General features: G+C 49.3%; 1 protein-coding gene across 7 annotated transcripts in view; it reads right to left on the bottom strand.

Moving 5' to 3' along the window:
* Window positions 1-22475, bottom strand: part of LOC103057598 (SPARC-related modular calcium-binding protein 1-like) — a 28262-nt gene that overhangs the window by 2579 nt on the left and 3208 nt on the right. For 2 of the 7 annotated variants that reach the window (XM_025171782.2, XM_025171779.2), the window contains exons 2-11: window positions 8711-8909; window positions 8123-8235; window positions 6820-6919; window positions 6310-6360; window positions 5203-5292; window positions 4409-4486; window positions 3014-3206; window positions 1801-1883; window positions 1588-1687; window positions 106-353 (exon numbers count right to left, since the gene is read on the bottom strand). In XM_025171782.2, the coding sequence (XP_025027550.1) occupies window positions 113-353; window positions 1588-1687; window positions 1801-1883; window positions 3014-3206; window positions 4409-4486; window positions 5203-5292; window positions 6310-6360; window positions 6820-6919; window positions 8123-8235; window positions 8711-8909 (1248 nt within the window). In that variant the 3' untranslated portion in view covers window positions 106-112. The remainder of the gene's footprint in view (window positions 1-105; window positions 354-1587; window positions 1688-1800; window positions 1884-3013; window positions 3207-4408; window positions 4487-5202; window positions 5293-6309; window positions 6361-6819; window positions 6920-8122; window positions 8236-8710; window positions 8910-22475) is intronic. The other 5 variants (XM_025171783.2, XM_025171784.2, XM_007436105.3 and 2 more) reach the window with 5 other exon arrangements.

The following is a 22475-nucleotide window of genomic DNA, read 5'->3' as shown; positions in this document are numbered from 1 at the left end:
GCCAGTCCTCTTTCAGCCCATTAGGGGAGACCTTCATGGGCCCTCCCCCTTGAGTTGCCAGCGGAAAGGGGGGTCTGCGAAGGCCCGCTGCCACTAAATACACACCGGGGGGTTAGCTGAGCCCCAGACAGCCTCTGAACTCCGGCAGCGAGATCAGCTTGTTGCCGTTGAGGTCGCAGTAATCCAGAAACTTGCGGACGCAGCGTTTGGGCCGGGCGTTGTGTTTCATGTACAGCTTGAGCGGGCGCAGCTCCCGCTCGCTTATGCTGTTGCTGAAATCTCTGTCCAGGTGGGTGAACTGCCAGCGCACTGCCCGCTCTTCCAGGCTGGGGGCCGCCAAGGAATCAGGAAACCTGCAGATGCAGTATAATGTCATTTTTTTCTGCTGCTCTTCATTTGTACAAGTCAAGGTGGCATATATAATGCTCCCAACAACAACCCTGTTGGGCTGAGAGAGAGGGACTGGCCCAAAGTCAACCAGCCACTTTTCATGCCTAAGGCAAGACTAGAACTCACCGTCTCTCAGCATCTCACCTGAGGAAGAGCAAACTAGGTGGGTCAGCTCTACTTGATCTAGACGGATCTAACCACTGCACGGAACTGCCTTTTTCTCTCTCTGCACCTCTGGATAGCTTTGGGACCAGCTCTCCTGATATTTTTCTATTTACGAGGATTTTATATGTTGTTGTGCAAGGGCTCCTGGCAGTTCACGAGATCTCTAAAACCAATCGGCCCGTAAAACAGGTTCCAAAATTAACTTTGGCATCTGATCCTCACTCCACCCAACACCCACAGCCTAACTCTACCCTCGGGGTCAAAAGCTCTGCAGAATTGCTCCGTCTTCTCTGCCGTCCTCAAGACCGTCTGGGGAAGCCATTCAAACTTCTGGGGAAGAAATAGGGTCCCCCCCCTCCAAATCTCAGGAATGGGGGGGTCCCTCAGCATCTCACCTTAGGAAGAGCAAACTAGGTGGGTCAGCTCTACTTGAAGAGGATGGCCCTTGTGCTATGCGGCGGACAGGTCACGTGGTTGGGTTCTAACTCCCATCATCCCCAGCCCAGATGCTCAGGCATGGGAGGAGTTGAAGTTCCATGCAACTGCTGAACGTTAGCAAGTGGATTGAATGCGGGTGACATGCCGTTCTCTAGCAGGCCCACAAGTGAACTTGTCCTCAGCTGGGTGGGAAGTGATCCCACTGCTGACACCAGAGGTGGCCCACTGAATCTGGACTCTTCCACATCATGCAAGGAACAGAGCAGATTTACCTCTCTACACAGCCTGAATTCAAGACAAGATTCAGCAGGAATTGCAGAGGGTGGGGGGAGCTGCAGGATAATCAATTGACTTGTTATGGTGTCATTTTGATTCCCCACATCAGTGTTTTTCAACCTTGGCCTCTTTAAGAGGTGTGGACTTCAACTCCCAGAATTCCCCAGCCAGCATGGCTGGCTGGGGAATTCTGGGAGTTGAAGTCCACACCTCTTAAAGTGGCCAAGGTTGAAAAACACTGCCCTACATAATATCTTTGATTTTGTGGCTCACAGACAAAAGGTGCTTCCTTTTTCGCCATGGCTCAGCCAAATTTACCTGCGGTATGGAATGGTCATCATCCTCGACTGCAGCACGTGGGAAGTTAAGGCTTTGATCAGCTGCGAGAGGAACTCTGTTTTCTTCGACCCGGGGCAACCTAGTCGGGAAGAGCAAAACAGGAATCTTTCGAACAGAAAGCTGCTGAAAACCTTGTTGAAAATACCATTTATTTATTTGATTTTTAAATGGGGGAAACGGGCTCTTCCTTACCCGGCAGGATCCGATCCCGGAAAAAGGAACCTATTTCCACGCTTTTGGCTGCCGCGTCAGCTTCGCAGTCTGGGGGAAAGTTTCTGAAAAATGCAGAGGCTGAATGTAGAGATTGAAGCTCTGCAGCAGGATCTGTAAGTCTCTCCAAGGGCCCCCCTTGCAGGCGGGCCATTAGGGAGCGAAAGAAGTGCAGTCCAGACCTGCTCCAGATCTGGATCTCTCCAAATCTGTCTGTCTATCTTTCTCTTGCACAATTCTGCTTCTGACAACCTGCCCCAGCCTTGGGGCTATCAGCTGTGCTGGGACTGCAACTCCCAGAATTCCCCAGCTGGCAATGGGAATGCTGGGAATTGCAGTCCCAACACCTCTAGGGCAATCCAGACAAGTGGTTTAACATGCTTCCCTCCGATCCTTAAGGTGGCCCAAAGGATGCCAGTATAATTGGCTTTATTGTGACAGTTTTCATGTGGAAGAAGTTAAGGAAAGCGATGGGTGGCATTTTCCACCCAGCGTGGTTGCTAGGAGTCAAAAGCGACTTGATGGTACATAATCAATCCAAAACTAGATCAGTGTTTCTCAATCTCAGCAACTTTAAGATAGGTGGACTTCAACTCCCAGAATTCCCCAGCCAGCATGCTGGCTGGGGAATTCTGGGAGTTGAAGTCCACCTATCTTAAAGTTGCTGAGATTGAGAAATACTGTTCTACTACTGTCCTATGGAAACTCCATTTTGGGGATGGTGTTGGGGTATGGTGACCATATTTTCTTGTAAAAAATAAGGGGCAAACCTGAAAAAGGGGCAAATCTGAAAGAGTTCATAAGGATAAAAAATGTTATGTTTATAACTTTGCTTTACAAAGGAAAAATCAAGAGCCGAACCAAGAAAAACTTTACAAAAAGGCACGTTCTAATAAACATATCTAAAATCAAACAGGATATGTCAACTGGTTTTAGAAAGACACTTCCATTTCCCTATTTTTCACGTGAATCGTGAAAGACAGTGCATTAAGTGGCCCCATGTCTATGGCCAAAGGTAAAGGAGCAGAAAAAGGGACCAAAGGGAGTTTTTGAAAAGCGAATAAATCTAAAGGACAGCTTTTTGAAATGAAGGACGGTCTTTAGAATAAAGGATGGACGGTCACTGAGTCTAGGGGAGAAGAAAGGGGCTCCACCCAGATTCACACTCAGGCTTCAAGGCGGGAACAACACTGACCGGGTAGAGGTCCCTGGCACGGGACGGCCGGTGTCCACTCGCACGCACCAGCAGTAGCCTGTGGCTTGGTGACACTGCACCTCCTTGTAAGTGCCATCGCCTTCACACTCAGGGATGAAGGTCCCCTCTTGCTGGTGCTGACGGGCCTCCTGGATGGCCTCCCGGCGTTCCTGCTCGCACGACGGTGGATATTCTGCAGGGAAGAAAGATGAAACAGGCAAAAAAGCAGGTTTTTGTCATCATCATCTGGAACATTAAAATTATTGTTCTGGTGCCTGTTGAGTTGGGAGGAAGATTCTTCTTTAGAGTTAAAACTTTCTTGCCCAGATGAAAAGGAACAGTCCTTGATGGCAGGTGGCTCCCAGATAATGACTCGGGCAGGTACTGGACAGAAATAACTGTAGTCAGCAGGCGAGAGCAAAATCTGAGCTTTGGCAAGGAGAAATTGAAAAAAGGGTTTTTAGAGGCACGCCATTGGTTTGAGGGGGAAATTAGGGGAGGCTGTTGGCCTAATTCTCCCAGGCACAGTGTTTTTTATACACACACACACACGTGTATACATACATACATACATACATAATTATTGAAATTCCAGGGACTGCCAGTGCCCATAAGGAGAATCAACCCAATGGCAGGAAATTCCATCAGCAATTTATGCCCAGGGACGAAGAAAGTTTTGGCACTGTGAGGAAGGGGAGAAGAATTCCTCCGCACCGGGCAGACACCATCCCATTGCACCTTGACAGTCTTCCTTAGTTTCACCCCAAGCCCCCTTTCTCATATGGAAGAAGAACCAGCCTGAAAGGGGCTGGTCAGCATTTCCTGCCCCTGATCCAGCTCAATGTCTTGTACACGGAGAACACCGGAGCCCAGAGGCTTGGGCAGAGTTGGTACCGCAGGGGATGGTGACCCCAGACAGTGATGGGGCGCTGGAAAGAAGCTCTGAGCTGCAGAGAGAGGGCACTGCCAAGCAGGGTGGGCCAGTGGGCCAGGAATGGACTAGGCCTGGTGAGGAAACAGGGCAACCAGGACGGCTTTGGAACGGCCCAACAGCATCAGCCCAAGGGTACCTCTGGCTGGTTTTATGCAATGCGCTGAAATCAAAAGCCAGTTGAGCAAAACATAGTTACCCCTTCAAATATGCCGTGTTCTGGTTTAGTGCAGTGACCCGCATCCTCAGCGTAGCTGAGTTGGCCACCGCCAGCTGAACCATCAGCTCCCCTCCCCGTCTCAGCCCAGCCTGGTGTGTGGTGAGAATCTGGGGGTGCCTTTCAGCCCAGCCTCCCTCCCAAGGGAGTTGTGACGAGGTGGAAGCAAAATGAGGGCTCTGGGTGGCACCCCGCGCTCCTTAGAGAGAAAGCCAGAGCGGGATGAAAGGAAGAAGCCGGGACTCACCTTGAGCTGGTTTCACCGTGTGGTTGGTCTTGAAATCTGGAAGGATGATGGGAATCAGGAAAGGCAAGGTGGTGCCTTCTGGGTCATGGAGAAAAGCCGGAGATCCGTGGTGGGCAGGCAGGCAGAACGAGCAACGAGAGGAGACAGAGGCAGAGGGGGGTTAGGGCACTCATGGGGCATTGGGAAACCATCTTACCCCACCCAGTTCTCCGATGTCCAAGGGCACTTCCAGTTTTTCTCTTCCCCCCCACCCCCCCAGCCCCATCCTTCTGGGTCCAAAGTCTCCTAGTCCTGTTCGGGAGGGGTCTCCATCTTTTGCCCTGCCAGCATTCCTCAGGGAGAGATCATCTATCACCAACTAGAGCACGATTCCCCGCCCCAACCAAGGGCAGCTGTTCCACCCGTCCACCTGTTTTGCACACTCAGCAGACAGGGGCTGCAACTGCTTTATATTCATAGGTTGCAGAAAAACCCTTGCAGGTCAGGTCTGGAAATTAAAGAAAAACTGAAGCTTAGCTCAGAAAACGGGAAGGCAGCGCCCTCAAAACTTGGACAGGGTTGCCCAAAGGGGATTGGGGCAGGGGCGAAAGGGGCAATGGCTGACATGAGAATGGTTAAAAAAGAAAGAAAGAAATGGAGTTGTTTGACTCAGGCAGTGAAAGTCCACATTCAGTGTCTTCACTATAAGCATGCATTGCATGATCCCGTCTTAGCACTGCAAACACTGACAAATCCATGCAGTTCTGCCCCAAACGGGTGGCACAGACCAGGGAAGAGAGGGGAGGGCTACCTACCTTCCTGCCTGCGGGGCACGGGGCTTGGCGGGGTAGGCCGGGGCCCGGCACCTTCTTCTGCGTTCAGGGAGGAAAAGAGGTCGAAGGCAACTATTACAGAGGTTTTAATGTCATCTTCTCTGTCCAAAGAGTGAAAGAATTCAGAGCTACAGGATGGCCTGATTCTACAACGGCCATCGGATTTTTACATGACAGAGGCTCAAGGACTTGGCCAGCCAGAAACCCAACAGGGGTACGCTTTCCTAATGCGGAGAAAGCTCAACCAGTTGAATTTCTGCCTGCTACGCAACTATTAAAAGCATAGAGCATTTTTCAAAGGGCGGAATGTGGAAATCAGCCCTTTTTTGTCCATAATGCCCCCTTCCACAGCAAAAGTATCTCAACCAAGGACAGATATATTCTGGGGAGGGGCTGCAATGAAGGGGAACGGTGGCACCCTCCAGCCAGGACAGAACATTTGTTTGCTTTCCCAAGCAATGCGAAATCTATTTTTAGGGCTTCTTCTGCTTCTTATCAAACGGTGGGAAAACGCGCCACCACTGTTTTGCCAATGGTGGGAGGGGGCGTTGGGAAATGCAAGGGTATCCTCAGGGAGTCAAAGAAGTCAAGAACCCTGCAATCAAAGCTTGTGTGATGCATGTGAAAAAGGGGCGGGGCTTCCTTGCATAGTTGTGGCTGCCCTGTCTTCTTTGACACCCCCCCCCCCCCGCAGACACCCCGTGGGGGACGGTCAGGCACTCCTGAGCTTCAGCTACAGAAAATGCCTCTTTCCCTGGTGCGCCGCTACAGAAGTGCAGTCCTCACATGTGCCAGCAGAGGGAGCACTTTGCACCCCGGGATTCTAGCGCTTGGATTGCGACATATCGGGTTCGCACCCCCTTTTTAGCCGAGAGACCACATTCCCACAACATGCTAAACTGGGTTAGTTTGAACCTGGGTTAGTTTTTGCGGCTTTGCACGCCGAGGAGGGAACCCAAATTCTGGGCATGGTGTGAATCCAGAACGCGGGTTAACTCAATAACCAAGTCAAGCAAATCATGCACACCCAGTTTGGGGCAGGGGGTGGGGGTGAGCACTGGGCATAACAGCAAGCAGAGGGCAACTTACCTCGTTTAGAGGAATTAGGCTCCTGCCATGATGTTCCCACTGGAAACGTCCCTGGTTGGGGAGGAAAAAAAGAGACAGAATAAATAAAGGGGTTGCCAATAAGAGTTTTTATCTTTTTAAATTCCTCTTGGTCAGTGTTTTTCAAACCTGGCAACTTTCAGATGTGTGGACCTCAACTCCCAGAATTCCCCAGCCAGTTGGCTGGGGAATTCTGGGAGTTGAAGTCCACACATCTGAAAGTTGCCAAGGTTGAAAAAAACCTGCTCGTGGTCTAATCTGGATTTCCAGCTTCTGGCTGTTCTCGGTCTTCTCTTCACCCCGTAGGATGCACAGGAGCTAGCTTGGACATACAGTTTCTCTGAATTAATTTTTGAGTTGAAAGGACAAGCTGGGCCCCAAACCAGGCAAATAAATGTTGGGTGTGTCCCCTACCCACCTACGCCACCCATCAGCCCAGACGCCTTGCTGGAGGTGAGAGATTCCAGCCAGGGGAAACAGGGAAGAATTTACCTGTGCAATTGGGTGCTTTGTTGAGGGCAGATGTTCCAGCGATGGGCTTGCCTTCCGGCGTGGAGCACCAGCAGTAGCCAGTTTGTTTATGGCACTGGACCTGTGTGGACAGGGGGAATGGGCGGGTGGGCGTGCCCAAGAAACAGATGTTATGTCACGGCATCATTAGAAGACCTCTTTGGTGTGTACAGAAAGCTTTCTGCTCTCCACGAAGACGTGGTTGCCTGCTCCCAAGCTCACCCTCTTGTTGCCGAGAAATCAAGATTATCCCCTGCCTCAAGAGATGGGAGCGTTGGCTGAACATGACTAGGCTCAGACGTTAAGCAGGTTTGCGCCTGGTTAGTGGTTGAATGGGAGCCTAACAGGAAATGCTAGACCTGTGGGCTAGACTGGGAAGTCAGTAAACTGTCCCAAAAGAAGGCAAGAGGAAACCAGTTCTGTGAAACTGCCCAGATGCCTCCATGATGTCCCCAGGAATTGAGGTCGACTTGAAGGCTCGTCACGTCTGCATTTTTTGAATCAGGGTGGTTGAATAAACCAGTGTTTCTCAACCTCAGCAACTTTAAGCATGCTGGCTGGGGAATTCTGGGAGCTGAAGTCCGCACATCTTAAACTCGCTGAGGTTGAGACACCCTGGAATAAACCACTATTGGCTACATCTACGCTATATGCTAGACCACAATGAGCAGAATACTTTGAGTGTGAGAAGTGCAAATGGCTAGGTCAGTGGTTCCCAAGCCACCTGATTTACACATGACCCTTAAGCATAAACTAAGCTTGGTTTGGGCTGAGCAGGGTATGTTCATGTAGGATTTAGACTGTGTTTAACGGGATGTGTGGATCCCAACCGATCTGGTGCCTTTCTGCTCATTCGCTGTTTTTGTCTCAGCTTGGAAGAAACCCTCATTCACAAAGGCAAAGAGGCTTCCAGCATCTCCTAACAATCTTTCTGGACTACAGTTCCCCTCGTCTACAGTATGTCCAGCACAATGGAGATTGTAGTTCAATCCCTTGAGACAGCTCTAAGTCTGGGGCTAATGCATGATCTTAACTCCTTCAGGATTCGCCTATTGAAAGGAATGACTTTCAGGGGTGTCAGAAGAATCAAGATGGTGTCCACCACCACATCATCAAAAGGGCAGAGCTTGGATGGCACGGAGGCAGTCACCATCTTGACTTTTTTGACCTCCCCTCAGACACCCCATTTACTGCCCTTCACCCTGAGCTCCAGAGGAGCCCGCAGAAGATGGGGTATGATGGGAAGTAGCCCTGTGCCACAAGGAAAAGGTGGAAAAATCATAACCTCCATGAAGGCCCCATCCTCACTACATTCGGGCACGTATGTGGCATGGACTTGGCGCCGGGATTTTGCAAGTGCAGCAGCTCGGTCTTCTTGACAGCGGGTCAAATTGGCACCTATGGAGCAAGGTGGATGAAGACACAAGACCTAACATTAGATGCTGAGACACTAGGGTGCTTCCGAGCACATACAGAAAGCCTTTCTTGCCACTTAAAGCCTTCTTTTGGGTAGTATCCCAGAAGGGCAAGCCATTCTCCGAAGAGGACCCAGCTAAGTGTAGGTTTATATGCCCCCAAATTGGAGCGATGCTGTTATCACCTGGCACAACTGGATGTGGGGACAAGGCTGGGTCCAGCTGGCCGGGGCAGAAGAGAACCGTCTTTTTTCCTGATGAAGCCGAATCGACGTCAGAATCAGATCCAAGCTTTTCAATTAAGCCATTTACCAGTTAATTCATCGACGCTGCAGCCCAGTTTCACAGCTACGGCCCCCCGGGGCCAGTTGCATGAAGGCACTGGAGGCCTGGAGGAGCCCCGCTTCCCAAAAATTCTCCCCCACCTGCCCTCTCCCACCCCGTCCTTGTCTGCTTACTGTTGTTGTCTATCCGGGAAGCCCCTCTGCAGCGGAAGCGTGGCCAAGCCATCAGGGTTGGTTGCTGGCACCTGGCTTTCTGGAAGGCACAGGGCGACTTGTAAAACTTCCCGTCGGAGGCACAGACGGGGCGGCCGTGCTCGTGGGGGCACTCCGCTGGGCAGGGCAGCTGTTCCTGGTCACCCTCCGAGATGATGAACTGCAAAGAGGCAGAGGGTGTTGAAATAAAAGGGGGAAAGAAGGAAACTGAGCGTGCAACCCAGGGGATTTTCCCAAAAGACTTGGCGAAGCGACAGTCACAGTCTGTCGTTCAGAATTAAAAGTCCATCGGCCCCTTCTCAACTTGCTCTCCTCTTAAGGGACTGGCCCAGAGAGTCATTCAGGGCCCGTTTCGTTCCGTGAAGAGGAAGTTGGTTTCTTAGCAGAGTTTAATTCATTGGTTATGATTTATCTAGTTTAATTAATGCTTGCTGCTGTTTAAAAAGTTTCCCTTCAGCTTAAAAAAAAATCAGGAGGACTCTGATTGCACCTTTTCCAACACACGCATTTCGCTCAAAGGCACCAGCTTTTTCAGCTCGCTTCATCAGCTGCATCGTGGTCCCGCGCTGGGATGGGCATGCATTGAATATCCTTCGTTGCATCCTCAACATTTTCTTTGCCTAGATCAGGGTTTCCCAACCTTGCTGGCTGGGGAATTCTGGGAGTTGAAGTCCAGACGTCTTAAAGCGGCCAAGGTTGGGAAACCCTGGCCTAGACAGTAACAGAGAGATGGGCTCCTGCTTTAGAAAAGAAGCAGGATATAGCAAAGATGGGGGAAAGTGCAGAGCTGCCCCCCCCCGCAAGATGACATCGTGCAGGATTCCAGGAAAGATTTCAGTGTTTTTCTGGCAGGACAGAGATAAGGTCAGCAGAGACTGCAAATGGGGGGCGGCGGGGGCTTATTCATCCAATATTTGGAGAAATGGGGAGTTTTTGGCTTCTGCTTGTCATAACTGATATACGACTCCTCTCCCAGCTCTTGTTTCCTTTCCAGCACCCCCCCCTCCACCTTAGGCTTTTGGACCCCCCCCCCCACTTAGGCTTCTAGAAATGCCTAAGCCTTGCACCGGAGAGGGGTCTGCCTGGTTCTCCTCCTCCCACATGGGAGGGGACTTGGCGTTTTCTCCTTTTCTGCCCCAAACAGCCAGCTGCTTCAGCTCTGCTTCCCTCCAGCAAAGAGAAGCTTGATTGGATTCCTCCCCCCTGCCTGGGGGGGTAGCTTTCCATCCTCTTGCCAAAAGCAGCAGAGAGTCCAGGGAGGCTGGCCAAAAGTTGGGAGGCCATCACCCCCCCCTTCTCCTTCCACTCCCCTGCGGCGGCTCATTTTGGTTTACAGGCCCCAGGAGCATCAGTCAGCATCGGTCCGCTGAGATCCCACCAAGTTAACACCAGGCGGGGATTGCCAAGATAGAGACAGCACACATCTGTTCCAGACTTACGGAGGAGGTTATCAGGCGGATCAACAGCCTTATACGCCCCCTCCCCCTATCTGACTTTTCAGGGTGGTAGAAAGGGGTACTTGTTTCCACTAAAATTTGCAGGCACCTTCCAGAATTGAGTATTTATCGACGTACAACCCTTCTTAAACCCGTGCCTCAGCTTCAGCTCACCAAAAAGCAAGATGATCTAGGACACGACACAAAAGGAAGAAGCAACAAGGAGGGTTGAGGAAGACAGTGCTCCCAGGCACCGGACTACTACCTGGGATCAGGTCAAGAGCCATAGCAGTCCAAAAGACCCAGGCTTTGAGAAGAACCGATGGAATCTCCCCGCTTCCGATTGCCTTCTTTGTTGCCATTTGTCATTAGGTGTTATTCTCTTCTAATCCCACATTTTGGTCATATTATAAGCAAATATAATATTATATTTGTTGGATATAAGCAAATATCCAACATCAGCAGCAGCCAAACAAGGCAATAACTTTGGGAGGAAGACCATCGTGTGAAAAGACTAATCCAGCGGGTGCCTCGAACCCCACTGGGGAGAATGCAGGCAGCAAACTCTTTTGCTCGGCATTTTTCTTGCACTCTGCCAGCCCTGAAACCTAGGTTTACCCACGATTCATGATAATCATCGGAACTGAAGGGCCGTGTGACTGTCTATCCCGGACACTGCAGACCCCGGGCAAATCCTGATCAGCTTCTCCCTCCTCTTTCTGCACCTCTAGAGCAGGGTTTCTCAGCCTCAGCAACTGTCAGTTGTGTGGACTTTGAAACTCCCAGAATTCCCTAACCAGCATGCAGGCTAGCTGGGGAATTCTGGGAGTTGAAGTCCACCCATCTGAAAGTTGCCAAGCTTGAGAAACCCTGCTCTAGATTATACAAAAGTGTCTTTGAGCGTTACCATCATCAAGCAGACATGATGTCACCCGTCACCTCGGCAGGTCGCTCCTGTGTCTTAAGAGGCGCCACGTCTCAATTCTGACAGCACTTCCTGCAGACACGTACTCTCAGAGAGCCTCCCACACCTCAGCTGCCCTCGGCTGGCGCAGAGGGGCACTGCTTCTGCCAAGGGGCTTCCAAAAGTGGGGAGCCCTTGTGACCTCCCCTACCGCCAGTTAAATCATTCCCAAGGACCAACGGGGTTACAGCAACAAATTCTCTGCCATATTCAGACCAGGAAAAATATAGGATCCTTCTGTATGGGGCAGGAGGGAGGGCAGGTGGTTTACAAAAAAAAAAAGTTGCTTTATTTACACACAGTACATAGAATTTCCCCAAGCTGGTGCCCTTCCAATGCAGGGCAGCACGGCTGCGTTTTGCGCAAAGAACCGGTCACTTCGTTGACAAGAATTCTGCCAAAATGTACTTGGGAAAGCCCCAACCGAAGCAAATAAAGTTCTTCACGAAGGGTGGGGAATGTCCCTTGAAAAGCCTCGGGATCTGAAGCAGGTCATGATCAATTTTTATGACCTCCGTGGCCTATCGCTGTGGATGGGAAGGGCCCGGTTTCAAATTTTGGGGTGGGTCCTTAGAATGGGCGCCAGCATCTGCATAAAAAGTTTCTTTAAAAGGGGAAGACCTTTTTTTTTTACTAAGATTAAAGATGCCACAATATAAACTCAGCCCTCACCATGCTTACTGCAGCTTCTCGGGGTGTCCTCGGGGGGGTGGTCAAAAAAGTCAAGACGGGGCCGCAACGATGTGATCAAAACTCCACCTGGTTTTTATGTGCCATGCACGGATACTGATCCATCTTCCCATCTTCATGATTTTAAGCAATTGGGGTCCCTTACACTGGTTCACAGTGTGATTTTCTTTTGCCTCCGGGACTGAAAGATGATAGAGAAGTCCATCGCCATATTTTACGTGTCCTTCGCCCTCTGCAAGTAGCATTGCTACCGAACGCTTACAAATACAAAAACTGGACCTACTCATAACAGCCTCATTTGGATTCCAAATCACACCTGAGCTCCCTCCCAACACAAATATTATTACACATTACTGAAGGTCTATTATGGATGGAATATTTGTTTATTTTGCAGCAGACAATTTAGCTAATAATTTAGCCAAGAGGGTGCTAGTTGTTTTGGTTGAAGATACCCTTGGAAAATGTTGTGGTCCATAAAATGGTTCCAAATATAACAGGCAGGTTGTGGGGCCTTAATGCTCCTGTGCACACATCTGCATGGTTGGACACTAAAAAAGGCTGCCTTCTTTACGATTTGACATGGCAGACCCTGGAACAGAGCCCAGCCCTTGGTTCTAAACTCTCACGCTAAAACTTCCGCTCCCCAAAAGTCTCCCAATGTGAAACATAGAACGGCAATTCACTAGGGGCGCTTACCAGACAAATCAGTTGCTTTTTGCTGACTGGGATGGCACCTGAAATCAATCCACAACTATTAACAGCACTGGAAAAAAAATGCCTAGCTGGCTCGCTTGTCTGGTTAAGTGGGGCAATATTTCTTGTTTAAAAAATCAAAACTTGGCAACCCCGCAGATCCAAAACGGCTTAGCATGGAGTTCAGCAATCAGGGTGAAGTGTCAACATCTGGATTTGGGGGGAGACTCCAGTGTTGAAAATCTGTCTGACTGACAAACAGGTCGGGTGGGTGCAAAGACCCCAGCAGTCTCAATGCCAAAGGTGGAATGTGGGGGGGGGGAGAAATTGCATCTGTTCCACGGATACCAACCCACCACTTTGGTCTTGACGGACAAGCCGGTCCGCAGGCACGCCGCCTCCCAACTCAACAGATCCCCTGTCTCTTTGTGTCTGCGTGCGTGTGTGTGGTGAGCAACCCAAGTGTCTCGAAGCTTACCTTGGCTCCTCGCACGCTCTCCGTAACCACAGGAGCCGTGGCCAGGAAAATGTGAGTGCTACATCAACAGAGTTAGGTAGGCAGCCCTTCCCCCTGCAACTCTCCATCCTAAGTCCTCCATTAGCATCTGAGAAGCTGGGTGCTACACTGGGGTGTGGTGAGGACAGGATTTGGGGGGGGGGGTCTGAAGTCCAGAGCCCTCTGCAAAAGGGTCCCAAGTGCGTGGGGCTGCTTGCATCTCTTGGAGGAAGGGGAAAATATGGTCTAAAGAAGGGGTCCGCTGCAAACCATCCATTCCAGAGAATTAAAGCTTCCTATTGAATTAATGAGGCCACAGGACCCAAGGCCCAACCAACCATTGGTGACAGAGTCCATTAAATCTGCTTCTCCAACACTTCAGAGCAGTGTTTCTCTACCTTGGCAGCTTGAAGATGTGCGGACTTCAACTCCCAGAATTCCCTAGCCAGCCTTCATTCCCCAGTTGAAGTCCACACATCTTCAAGCTGCCAAGGTGGAGAAACACTGCTTCAGAGACTTGTGAAATGTCAGCTATAGCAAGATACTTGAGATTCTTCTCTTCTGGTTGTGCAGTTTGAAGGATTTCTGGTCAAGATGTGCTGTCCTCACTCCCCAGTTCACTGACCTCTCCCTCTGGCTCCTGTCCTCAACCCCACCCAGTGGGAAAGAGCAAGAAATCATGGGGGCATCTGATCCACCTCCTCGGCTCTCAGAGGTCAGAGAAGGAAGGGGAAACAGTCGCAATAGCAGAGAGGGAAAGGAGAAAGCTTTGTGCAGAGAACCCTCTGAAGTGATGTGTGCCTTAAGGATATTGACCCATGGCACTGCCCAACCCAACCCCCCCCCCCCAACTACCAGTCCATTGGCCTGTCTTGCTCCATTCCAAGAACAAGCTGTTTGCAAGATTAGCAGCTTCACACCATAAAATGCAATCCATGTTAGATAATTACACCATCCACATCAACATATCTGGGAAAGAAAGGTAGAAAAGGAAGTGGGTGGACGTTTTGGGTTCACATGCTCCCATTTGCACAGAGCATTGGAGATGATTATGGTTAAGCCTGCTTACTATGGCAATCTTCTTCCATCTTGCTCAGAGCAGGAGCTATGGGATGCATTTTATTTTCATTACAAGCCTGCGAGGTACGGGAGGGAGAGGGATCACAATGGTCCCAAGGCAACTGGGAGCTTCAGTGCCAACTGGGACTTGAATGTGTCTTTCTGCTCCTTTTCCAAAATTCTGGTGGTTTCAAATATAACCACTTACATTGTCCAGGCAGGACTGATTCCCCCAGGCACTCTCCCACAGTCAATGGAGCATCCTTTGGGGAGGTGGTATCTATGCCACCATAGGAATAAGAACTGACCAAGACAGCATGCCTCCATGTGTTTTCCAGCACCGTTGGGCGCTGGCTAGCAAGTACACAGGAACCCACTTGAAAAAGTCAAGCATGCTTGGGTGAATTGGGACCTGAACATCCTGGCAGTTGATCCACCCCAGTTTGAATGGTTGAATGTTCTACCCTATGGGAGGGAAGAAGAATCTCCCTGCAGCAAGAAAGTCAGCAATGCAAGGGAGAAGGATTGGCTGAGAAGTGCCCTTTTTGGCTTTTAGGGAGTGTTTACCCGACAGTCTGCAAGCCTCTCTCAAACACCACGTGGGAGTCTTCACTGGTACAGCCCCACCAAGAATTGGATTTAGGGAAGGGCTATGGCCCGTTGGCAGAATATCTGCTTTGCCTGCAAATAAATACATTTAAAACATTAAAAAATCCCACAGTCACTCCCTGAGGAAGGGTTTGAAAAATATGTGGAGAAACCTACCAAGCTCAGCTCCTCAACATCAATCAGTGTGGTTCTAAATGGACGATTGTCATCTAGAGTAGCTTTCCACCTTCCTAAAAGGCAACCACTTCATTTGATCTGTACATAAAAACCCAAATCAAGGGCCGCTGTGGCTTCGAATCCAAATTCTCTGCATTTGCATTCTTCCAGCCTCATTTCATGTTTTTCAAGCCTACCACTGAGACACGTCTAATTGGTGATTCCAGAAAACCCAGGCTGTGGGGTTATTTAGCTTTTCATAAGCACGTCTACTCCTGCTGAGACATCAGTTACCAAACAGACTTGCCCTGAAGCCCATGCAGAATTTTTCATTTGCCTCCCCACAAATGGTTGGGTCATCAACATGATACGGCCACCATGATCCCCCTTTCTAAAACAGAGACTGCCAGTCCTGAGACATGGATGGTCCCCAGACTTGTAAAAATAGAAATCAAGTTTCAAAATCAATATTTTTCGCACTCCAAGGAGGGAACCGGTCTAAATGAATCGCCTCATGGAGGTGTTAATTGGACTCCCATCTTGAGTCAAATGACAGATGCTTGAATTCCTCAGGATAAACAACCAGGGGACCACGCCTGTACAGGTGTGTGCGCTTCTGGTTGCAACGCGGCCTCAGACGTGCCAAATGCCCGAAGCCAATACAAGTTGGTTAATAGCCATCCAGAAGCTACAAGGGTTCCTGCTACAGGGCACGCTGCAACTGTTGTAAACAACCCCGGCTTTGAATCCTGGGGAGCACCAGGTTGGGGAACAAGAATAGATATTGGAAGCAGGTTCCTTTCTAGCTGTAGAGATGCCAGAACCTGAGACAAGATTTGTTATTTGCAAACAAAGGGGCTCCAAGGCTTTCTAGATCCCCGTTCCCACTGGCAGATTAAATCGGGGATGATATACTGGGAAACCCTGATGCTCCCCTTGACCTCACGATGCTAATCTTATCTAGTTCCCAACCCAGAATTTAGTCAGACTTCACGTTCCTGATTAAGGTCTATCTAATCTAGGGTGCTTCTCAGTCTCTATGGCAGTGTTTCCCAACCTTGGCAACTTTAAGACGTGTGGACTTCAACTCCCAGAATTCCCCAGCCAGCCATGCTGGCTGGGGAATTCTGGGGGTTGAAGTCCACACGTCTTAAAAGTTGCCAAGGTTGAGAAACACTGGTCTATGGGAACAATTGAGGCTAATTCAATCAGGTTTTGAATGTGGCCCCAGATGTGAGCCAATCCGGAAGCGTGGCTCTTTCCTTCATTCAGATCTCCAGCTGCCATCATCTCCCTCAACGAGGACGGGGATTCAAGATCTTTACCCTGTTTTCTCCCTCTTTCTTCTCCCATCCTCTTTCCTAGTCAATCGAGTGCTGCATTGGTACCTATCAGACTTCAATTTGTTCCATTTCTGAGCTAAGAAGTCCAGTACCCCGGTTAGGCTACTTAGCCAGATGACACCATCATTAGATGTATATTCCATCTTTAGTTTTTACAAGTCCAGGCGGCACACTTAATGCTCCCTCCTCCTGTTTCACCCCCCCCAAACAACAACCCTGTGAGGTGGGTTGGGCTGAGAGTGAGTGCCTGGCCCAAACTGGCCTTTCATGTCTAAGGAAGGACTAGAACACGTGATCTCCTCGTTCCTACCCCAGCATCTTAGCCACCACGCCACATTGACTCTCATAAGCCAGGTTGGTTCTCCCAACCTGTCCCCCTTCTCTTGTCCCCCAACCGTCTCCCCCTCCCCCACTGTAAACTACCCCCCAGGGGCACAGCGTTATAAAGCAAGGAGTGGGGCGCTGAAGATGAAATATTTCCAAATGGCTGAATGTCTCTTGGCAAGCCAATCTTCATAGGATTCTGACCTAGTCACGTTCACGTTCAGCCAGATGTCCACGGTTTTTAGCTCCATGAACCGAAATGCCACAATGTCTTAAAAAATGCAGTGAGGAATAGCAGAATTATATGTAGGGGGAGGCGATTCGGTGCACAAATGGATTGAAGGAAACTTGGACGGGTCCAAATCAGGAATGGCATCAAGGGAAAAGTGGCAATGCTCTGCTCTCGGTTATTACAGCACGTTGATTTGTGCACCTTTGGTGCCCAACAGGTACCACTGAACAAGAGGAAGGGAGATTGTTCCAGAAGAGGAGAGGATTCAAGGACGGGGGTGATTCTGGAGACTGTTTGTGGAAATCTACTCCAGAAAAAGGCACCCAAATAACCCAAAACAAGAGATCATAGTTTCAAACCTAATTGCTCCAGGAGGAGACCTGCTTTGGACCTTAGAGTATGTTGGGCACCCCTTTGGATGAAACCCACGGTGCAAAACAGATGCAGACCACTCTACCTTTCTGCAAACCGTTTGAGAAACATGTAGGTCTGCTCCGCTCTGCTCTGCTCTCCCCCCCAGTGGCTTTTGCACCTCTGGTTCATGGTGCCCCCCGTTTCTGTGGCCCATGAGCTACCATGCCCGAGCACACATAGCTCTTTCAGCTGTCAGCTGGCATAATTTGTTAGCGCCTCCAGCAAACATGGCAAGACTTTGCTGAAACTCTGTTTCCTTGCCAGATTCAAAGCTTCATTGTAGGGCAGCTGCCCTCCCTGCGCTCCCCCCAGACGACAAAAGCCTTTGGTTAGCAAGTGCTGCTGGGCGGCTTATGAAGGGGGCCTTATTTGTAAGCGGGGAAAGGCAAGGGAAGGGGGCCAACAGAAAGCGGGGGAGGAAGAGGAGGAGGCTCCAGCCTTCTGCCATGCTGGGTACCCCACCCTGCTCTTTCCCCAGATATGATGTTAGCAAAGACAAATTCCTTGCAGTTAAATGGGGGTGGTGGGGTGGGTGTTGTTTGTTATTAGGAGACTTACATGCAGAGTGAAGACCCTGAGAGGGAAAAAAAACTGGCTGTACCTTATGCAGCAATTAAAACAAAGTTCATTTTTAAAAAGGCAGTTTGGTCCTGCGTGGTTGGTACTGCAAATGCCTGGTGAACTGCTGTGTCTTCCGTTGTTGCTTAAAAACAGACAGCAGGGGGATAGCCACGCTCCCCGCCGCAAGGAAAGGTGGAGGGATCAAATTTTGGACTGGGTGGGACCAGGGGGACCGAGGTTCGAGTATCAGTGATGCATGGAAACTCACTGTGACTTTAGATCACTTGCTTTCTCTTAGCCCAACCAACTTCGAGGGCTGTTGTTCTGTGGATAAAATGGGGGAGATCATGTCCAGGGGGGATGTGGAGGTCATGACCATGCAACTGAAGTCCCTTTCCTTTCTTACATGAGTCGCTTGTGCATCAGTTGTTCCTGTTCCTGAATTAGGAGGCCCTCCCATGGTCACTCATACCTTGGTCACCTCTCGTTTGGACTACTATGGGGCATTCTACCTGGGACTGCCCTTGAAGACCATTGGGAAGCTGCAAATGGCCCACAGTGCAGTTCTGCCTCCCTCTACAGGTAGTTATGGGTGCGTTATGGAACACCCATGGAACGCCACTACTTCACTGGCTGGGTTCAGGTAAGCTCCCAGTGCGATTCAAGGTACTAGTTACCACCTATAAAGCCCTTCATGGCACAGGGCTGGGTTAATTGCAGGACCACTATCTCCAATACTAAAAAAAATCAAGGAGGAGTTATTTTGACTCTCTTTCTCATGCTTCCTTCAACCTCTGAACTGTGGAGTCGCTTGTCCTCCTGGACGGCTCTCTCGTCCCTTCCCCAAGGACATCTCGCCATTCCTTTCCACGCAGGAACACGGGTTATTTGCGACATGGAGGGTAAGGCAGACTGCAACATTAAGAGAGGGCAGTTTAGGAGTTTGTGGGAGGGGGTTGCAGGAATTTGCCACTTTGGCTAAAAAGCCATTTTAAACTAATATGCTAAGTAACCCAAGACAGCAAAAAAAAAAAAAGGAACAAAGGCCACAGTTACACATCCAGGAAAGGAGTATCAGTTTGCTTCCTAAGTCCCTATCAGAGATCGAGGAAGGATCCCAAGGGTTGGGCACTTGTACTGAGTCAAGCTGGGAGGAATTAGAAGGGGACCCCCCCCCCAAAAAAGAACAGTCACCCACAATTTTCTGCTAACTGGTCTTCCAGGAGAAGGAGAATCTTCTTGGAGCTTATTGTATACTTATACCTGGCTGCAAAATTGAGAATTGGCTCAAAACTGGACATTTCTAGATAACCTGACACTGATTAGCGTGCAAAGGTTTGGTCAACTGCTCTTATGGAATAAGTGACTGATAAAATTCAAATACCGACTTCTCAAAGTTATGCTAATAATCATAACTCTTCTATTGATAAATTGAGTGTTACGTGTAACCTACGACTGTATGTTGACATATATTGTTCGGCACTGTTATCTCGTATTCTTGTTTCTTCTTGCCTTACAGAATATTAAAAAACATTTTTAAAAAATCAGGACACCCCTAAACATTCTGGTTTAGTGCCAGGAGGGAGCCCAGCTCGTCCCTGATTCAGATCTCTTGCTCTGATACAGAAAAATGGATGGATGGAGTGACCACCATTCATTCCCCTCTAGCAGGTGGGGAGCGTTCTCCTGCCGATCCTCACCATCTACCACATCTAGGAGAAGACACAGAGTGGTGGCTGCACGGCTGGGTTTCTAGCTGGCTAACAGTGAACTTTTTTAAGGGCCCAGAGGAGAGATGACCTCACTCCGAACAGACTTGGCCTCTCAAGAGCAGGTTAAAATTAGCTCCTGCAGGCGACACGTTAGGAACTAAATATGGATGTCAGTCGTTCCCAGTTTGGCAATGCTCTTTGTGTCTTGGGATATGTGAAAGCATGACCTATTGCTGGATGGAGAGGAACATCTGGCCCAGGCCCATCGTTCTTGAGAAAGGGACTGCAGCGCCCATGTCCAGCTGGCTGATGCCCAGCTGGGGGGAAAGGACAGCACAAAGGAATCCAGGAACTGCCAGACAAAATCTAATTACGAGGTTCTCTCCTGCCAGCGCGTTCCCAGAATCATACAAGTAGCCCAAACATTGAGAGTAATCAGCCGAAAACAGACTAACTCACCCCTGGATTTTTTTTTTTCCAGATAAGACCTAGGATTTTGGGGGGGGGGGGGGAAACATAAGAAGAACCTTTTCAAATCTACCATGTTGTCATTTAGCTTCATCTATAATCTGAGATGTGAAAGCTGGGGAGAAAATTTTAAAAAATAGACACAAAAAGGGAGGGAGGAGGAAGCATTTTGTCCATGTTGCACTTAAAAAATAGGTAAAGCTTTGATTGGACTTTTGTGGCTGCCATCTTGACTTTTTTGACCACACCCTGCAGGCACCCCTGGTTTGTCACTATTTTATCCTGTTTTTCCTTGGCTCTTCACATCTGTGAGAATCTCCAGTGGCGCTGACCAGTGCATTCCCATATGCAACAGAGAAGAGAATACATATTTACATATTTAATCTTTTCTAGTATATCTTGAAACCAAACAAGAAATGCTTTTTTTATTTTCAATATTGTCAATATAGAGTCAATATATTGTCAATAAATAGTCAAGCACAGAGTTTGGCCACAGGCAACGTTTTAGGGGAAGGGAGAAAAGAAAGGGAGAAGAGAAACTGGAACAAAGGGGCCGTTTTCCTCTTGACATCTTGGATTTTGTGGGTCTTTGAACAGAACAAAAGGAGAATTTCAAACCAGGGAAATAAATATTTCAAAGTAACAATGGGGTTTGCATCTTTTAGGTAAACCCTCTCACCTGGATTGCACAACTTTCCATTTTAAAACACAAAGCTGATTGTGAGACAGTCACTCACGCCCTGGTCGCCTCATGGCCTGACTACTGCAACACACTCTACAAGGGCTGCCCTTGAAGGCCGCCGGGAAGCTTCAACTAGTCCAAAATGCAGTGGCCCAGGCAGTGATGGATGTGCCTCGGCATGCCCACGTAACCCCGCTGCTTTGAGAGCTGCACTGGTGCCTGTTTGCTTCCAGGTGCGATTCAAGGTGCTGGTGGCTACCTATAAAGCCTACGTGGCACAGGGCTGGGTTACTTGAGGGACTGGCCCTCTCCCACAGCATCTGCCCGGCTGATTTGATCTGGCAGTGTTGGCGTGCTCCGGGTTCCTTCAATTAACAATGCCATCACTCGGGACCCCGGAAGCGTGCCTTCTCGGGAGCAATGCTTGCCCTCTGGAATGCGGTTCCCCCCAAGATCCAGATGATCCCCACCCTACTGGTGTTTTGGAGGGGCTTGAAGATCTGGCTCTTCTCCCAGGCCCTCAACGAGGGTGAGCGAAGCCCCCTTGGATTGCGCGGGTCTGTTTCTTTTTCCATTCCAATCCAGTTTCTGTCATCTTGCTAACTTTTATTCGCCAGCCATGCTCACTAAACCCTGAAGCCCAACACTGCCCAACATGATTCACCATCTTAGCCCATTTTGGATCCACCAGCAACACGCTGCCAAGAATAGCAAACCGCCAGATAAAATGACATAGTCTTAATACACCCATAATAATTTTTTTAAAAATCTAGAATGAGCAACAAGGGGTAGAAGAAAGAATGAAAGGTCTTGCTCATGGCCACTCATGGCTTAGTCACCTCCCACGTGGACTACTGCAATGGGGCTGCCCTTGACAAGTATTCAGAAGGTTCAACTAGTTCAGAAAGCAGCAGTGCCTGCAATTTTGGGGGTAGTATGCTCCCCTAACACCACTTCTTCATGAGCTGCATTTGTTATTTGCAGGTCTGCCTGTCTCCGATTGTTTTTGCTTGTCCCACCAGATCTGACAGGGTGGCATGCTCGAGGTCCCCTCTACAAGGCAGTGTCATCTAAGGGGACAGAGGAGATGCGCATTCTCCGTTGCAGTGCCTGCTCTATGAAACACATTTCCCCCAGAGATCCTGATGTCCCCAACCCTGTTGGCCTTCAGCAAATCCTTAAAGACCTGCCTGGGCCAGGATGTTCAGTGATCCTGGTTTCTATGATGATTTGTATGTTTGGGGAGGGTGGGTACAGAGAAGGACAGAGATAGCTTGGAAAGCGTATTCAACAACCCTGAAAGGAAGGAGCGAATGAGGAAGAAATTCAGAATTGCCCCACCTTGATTCTCTTGGGTATAAGAAGGGGAGAGAGAATCTCTTTCAGACTTTCAAGATTCTCTTATTACACCCTATAATAATAAAGTAGCGTTATAACAGTCCTTCTGGACTCTGTTTCCTGACCTGGCCTACCTTGAAGGGCTCAAAGGTTTTGAACCAGACCTCAGTGATATGGCACTGTATTGTCTGTTGTTACCAGTGTGAGTGTGATTATTATTTTAAATTGTTCTTAGCCACCTAGAATCACATGATGGGATGAGTGGCCGTACAACTCTCATAAACCAGCCAGCCAAACCAACACTTACATCTCCTTTTATGTTATGATATTACCCATTAAGACCTTTACTGAGCAAAGACGTTATGATGACTCAAAAGTATAGCCCCAGCTGCAGAAAAAAGTGACTTGCATGAGACCTAAAGAGTAACTGCAGGTAAATGGAGTGGAATTGAATTGCCCAGGAACACGACGAAGAGATGCTCAGTCATACCCCACCCTTTGCATGCCATCCCACCCAGCTTTGCTCTTAAAAAGCAGAGCCGTTGGTGA

Source organism: Python bivittatus, unplaced genomic scaffold, assembly GCF_059951505.1.
Source record: "Python bivittatus isolate LINGU-HERP-01145 unplaced genomic scaffold, Pbiv_v1 ctg000310_np1212, whole genome shotgun sequence".
Classification (NCBI taxonomy): Eukaryota; Metazoa; Chordata; class Lepidosauria; order Squamata; family Pythonidae; genus Python; species Python bivittatus.
Note: the sequence above shows the minus strand (reverse complement) of the source record. Positions and strands in the feature narration are given on the sequence as shown.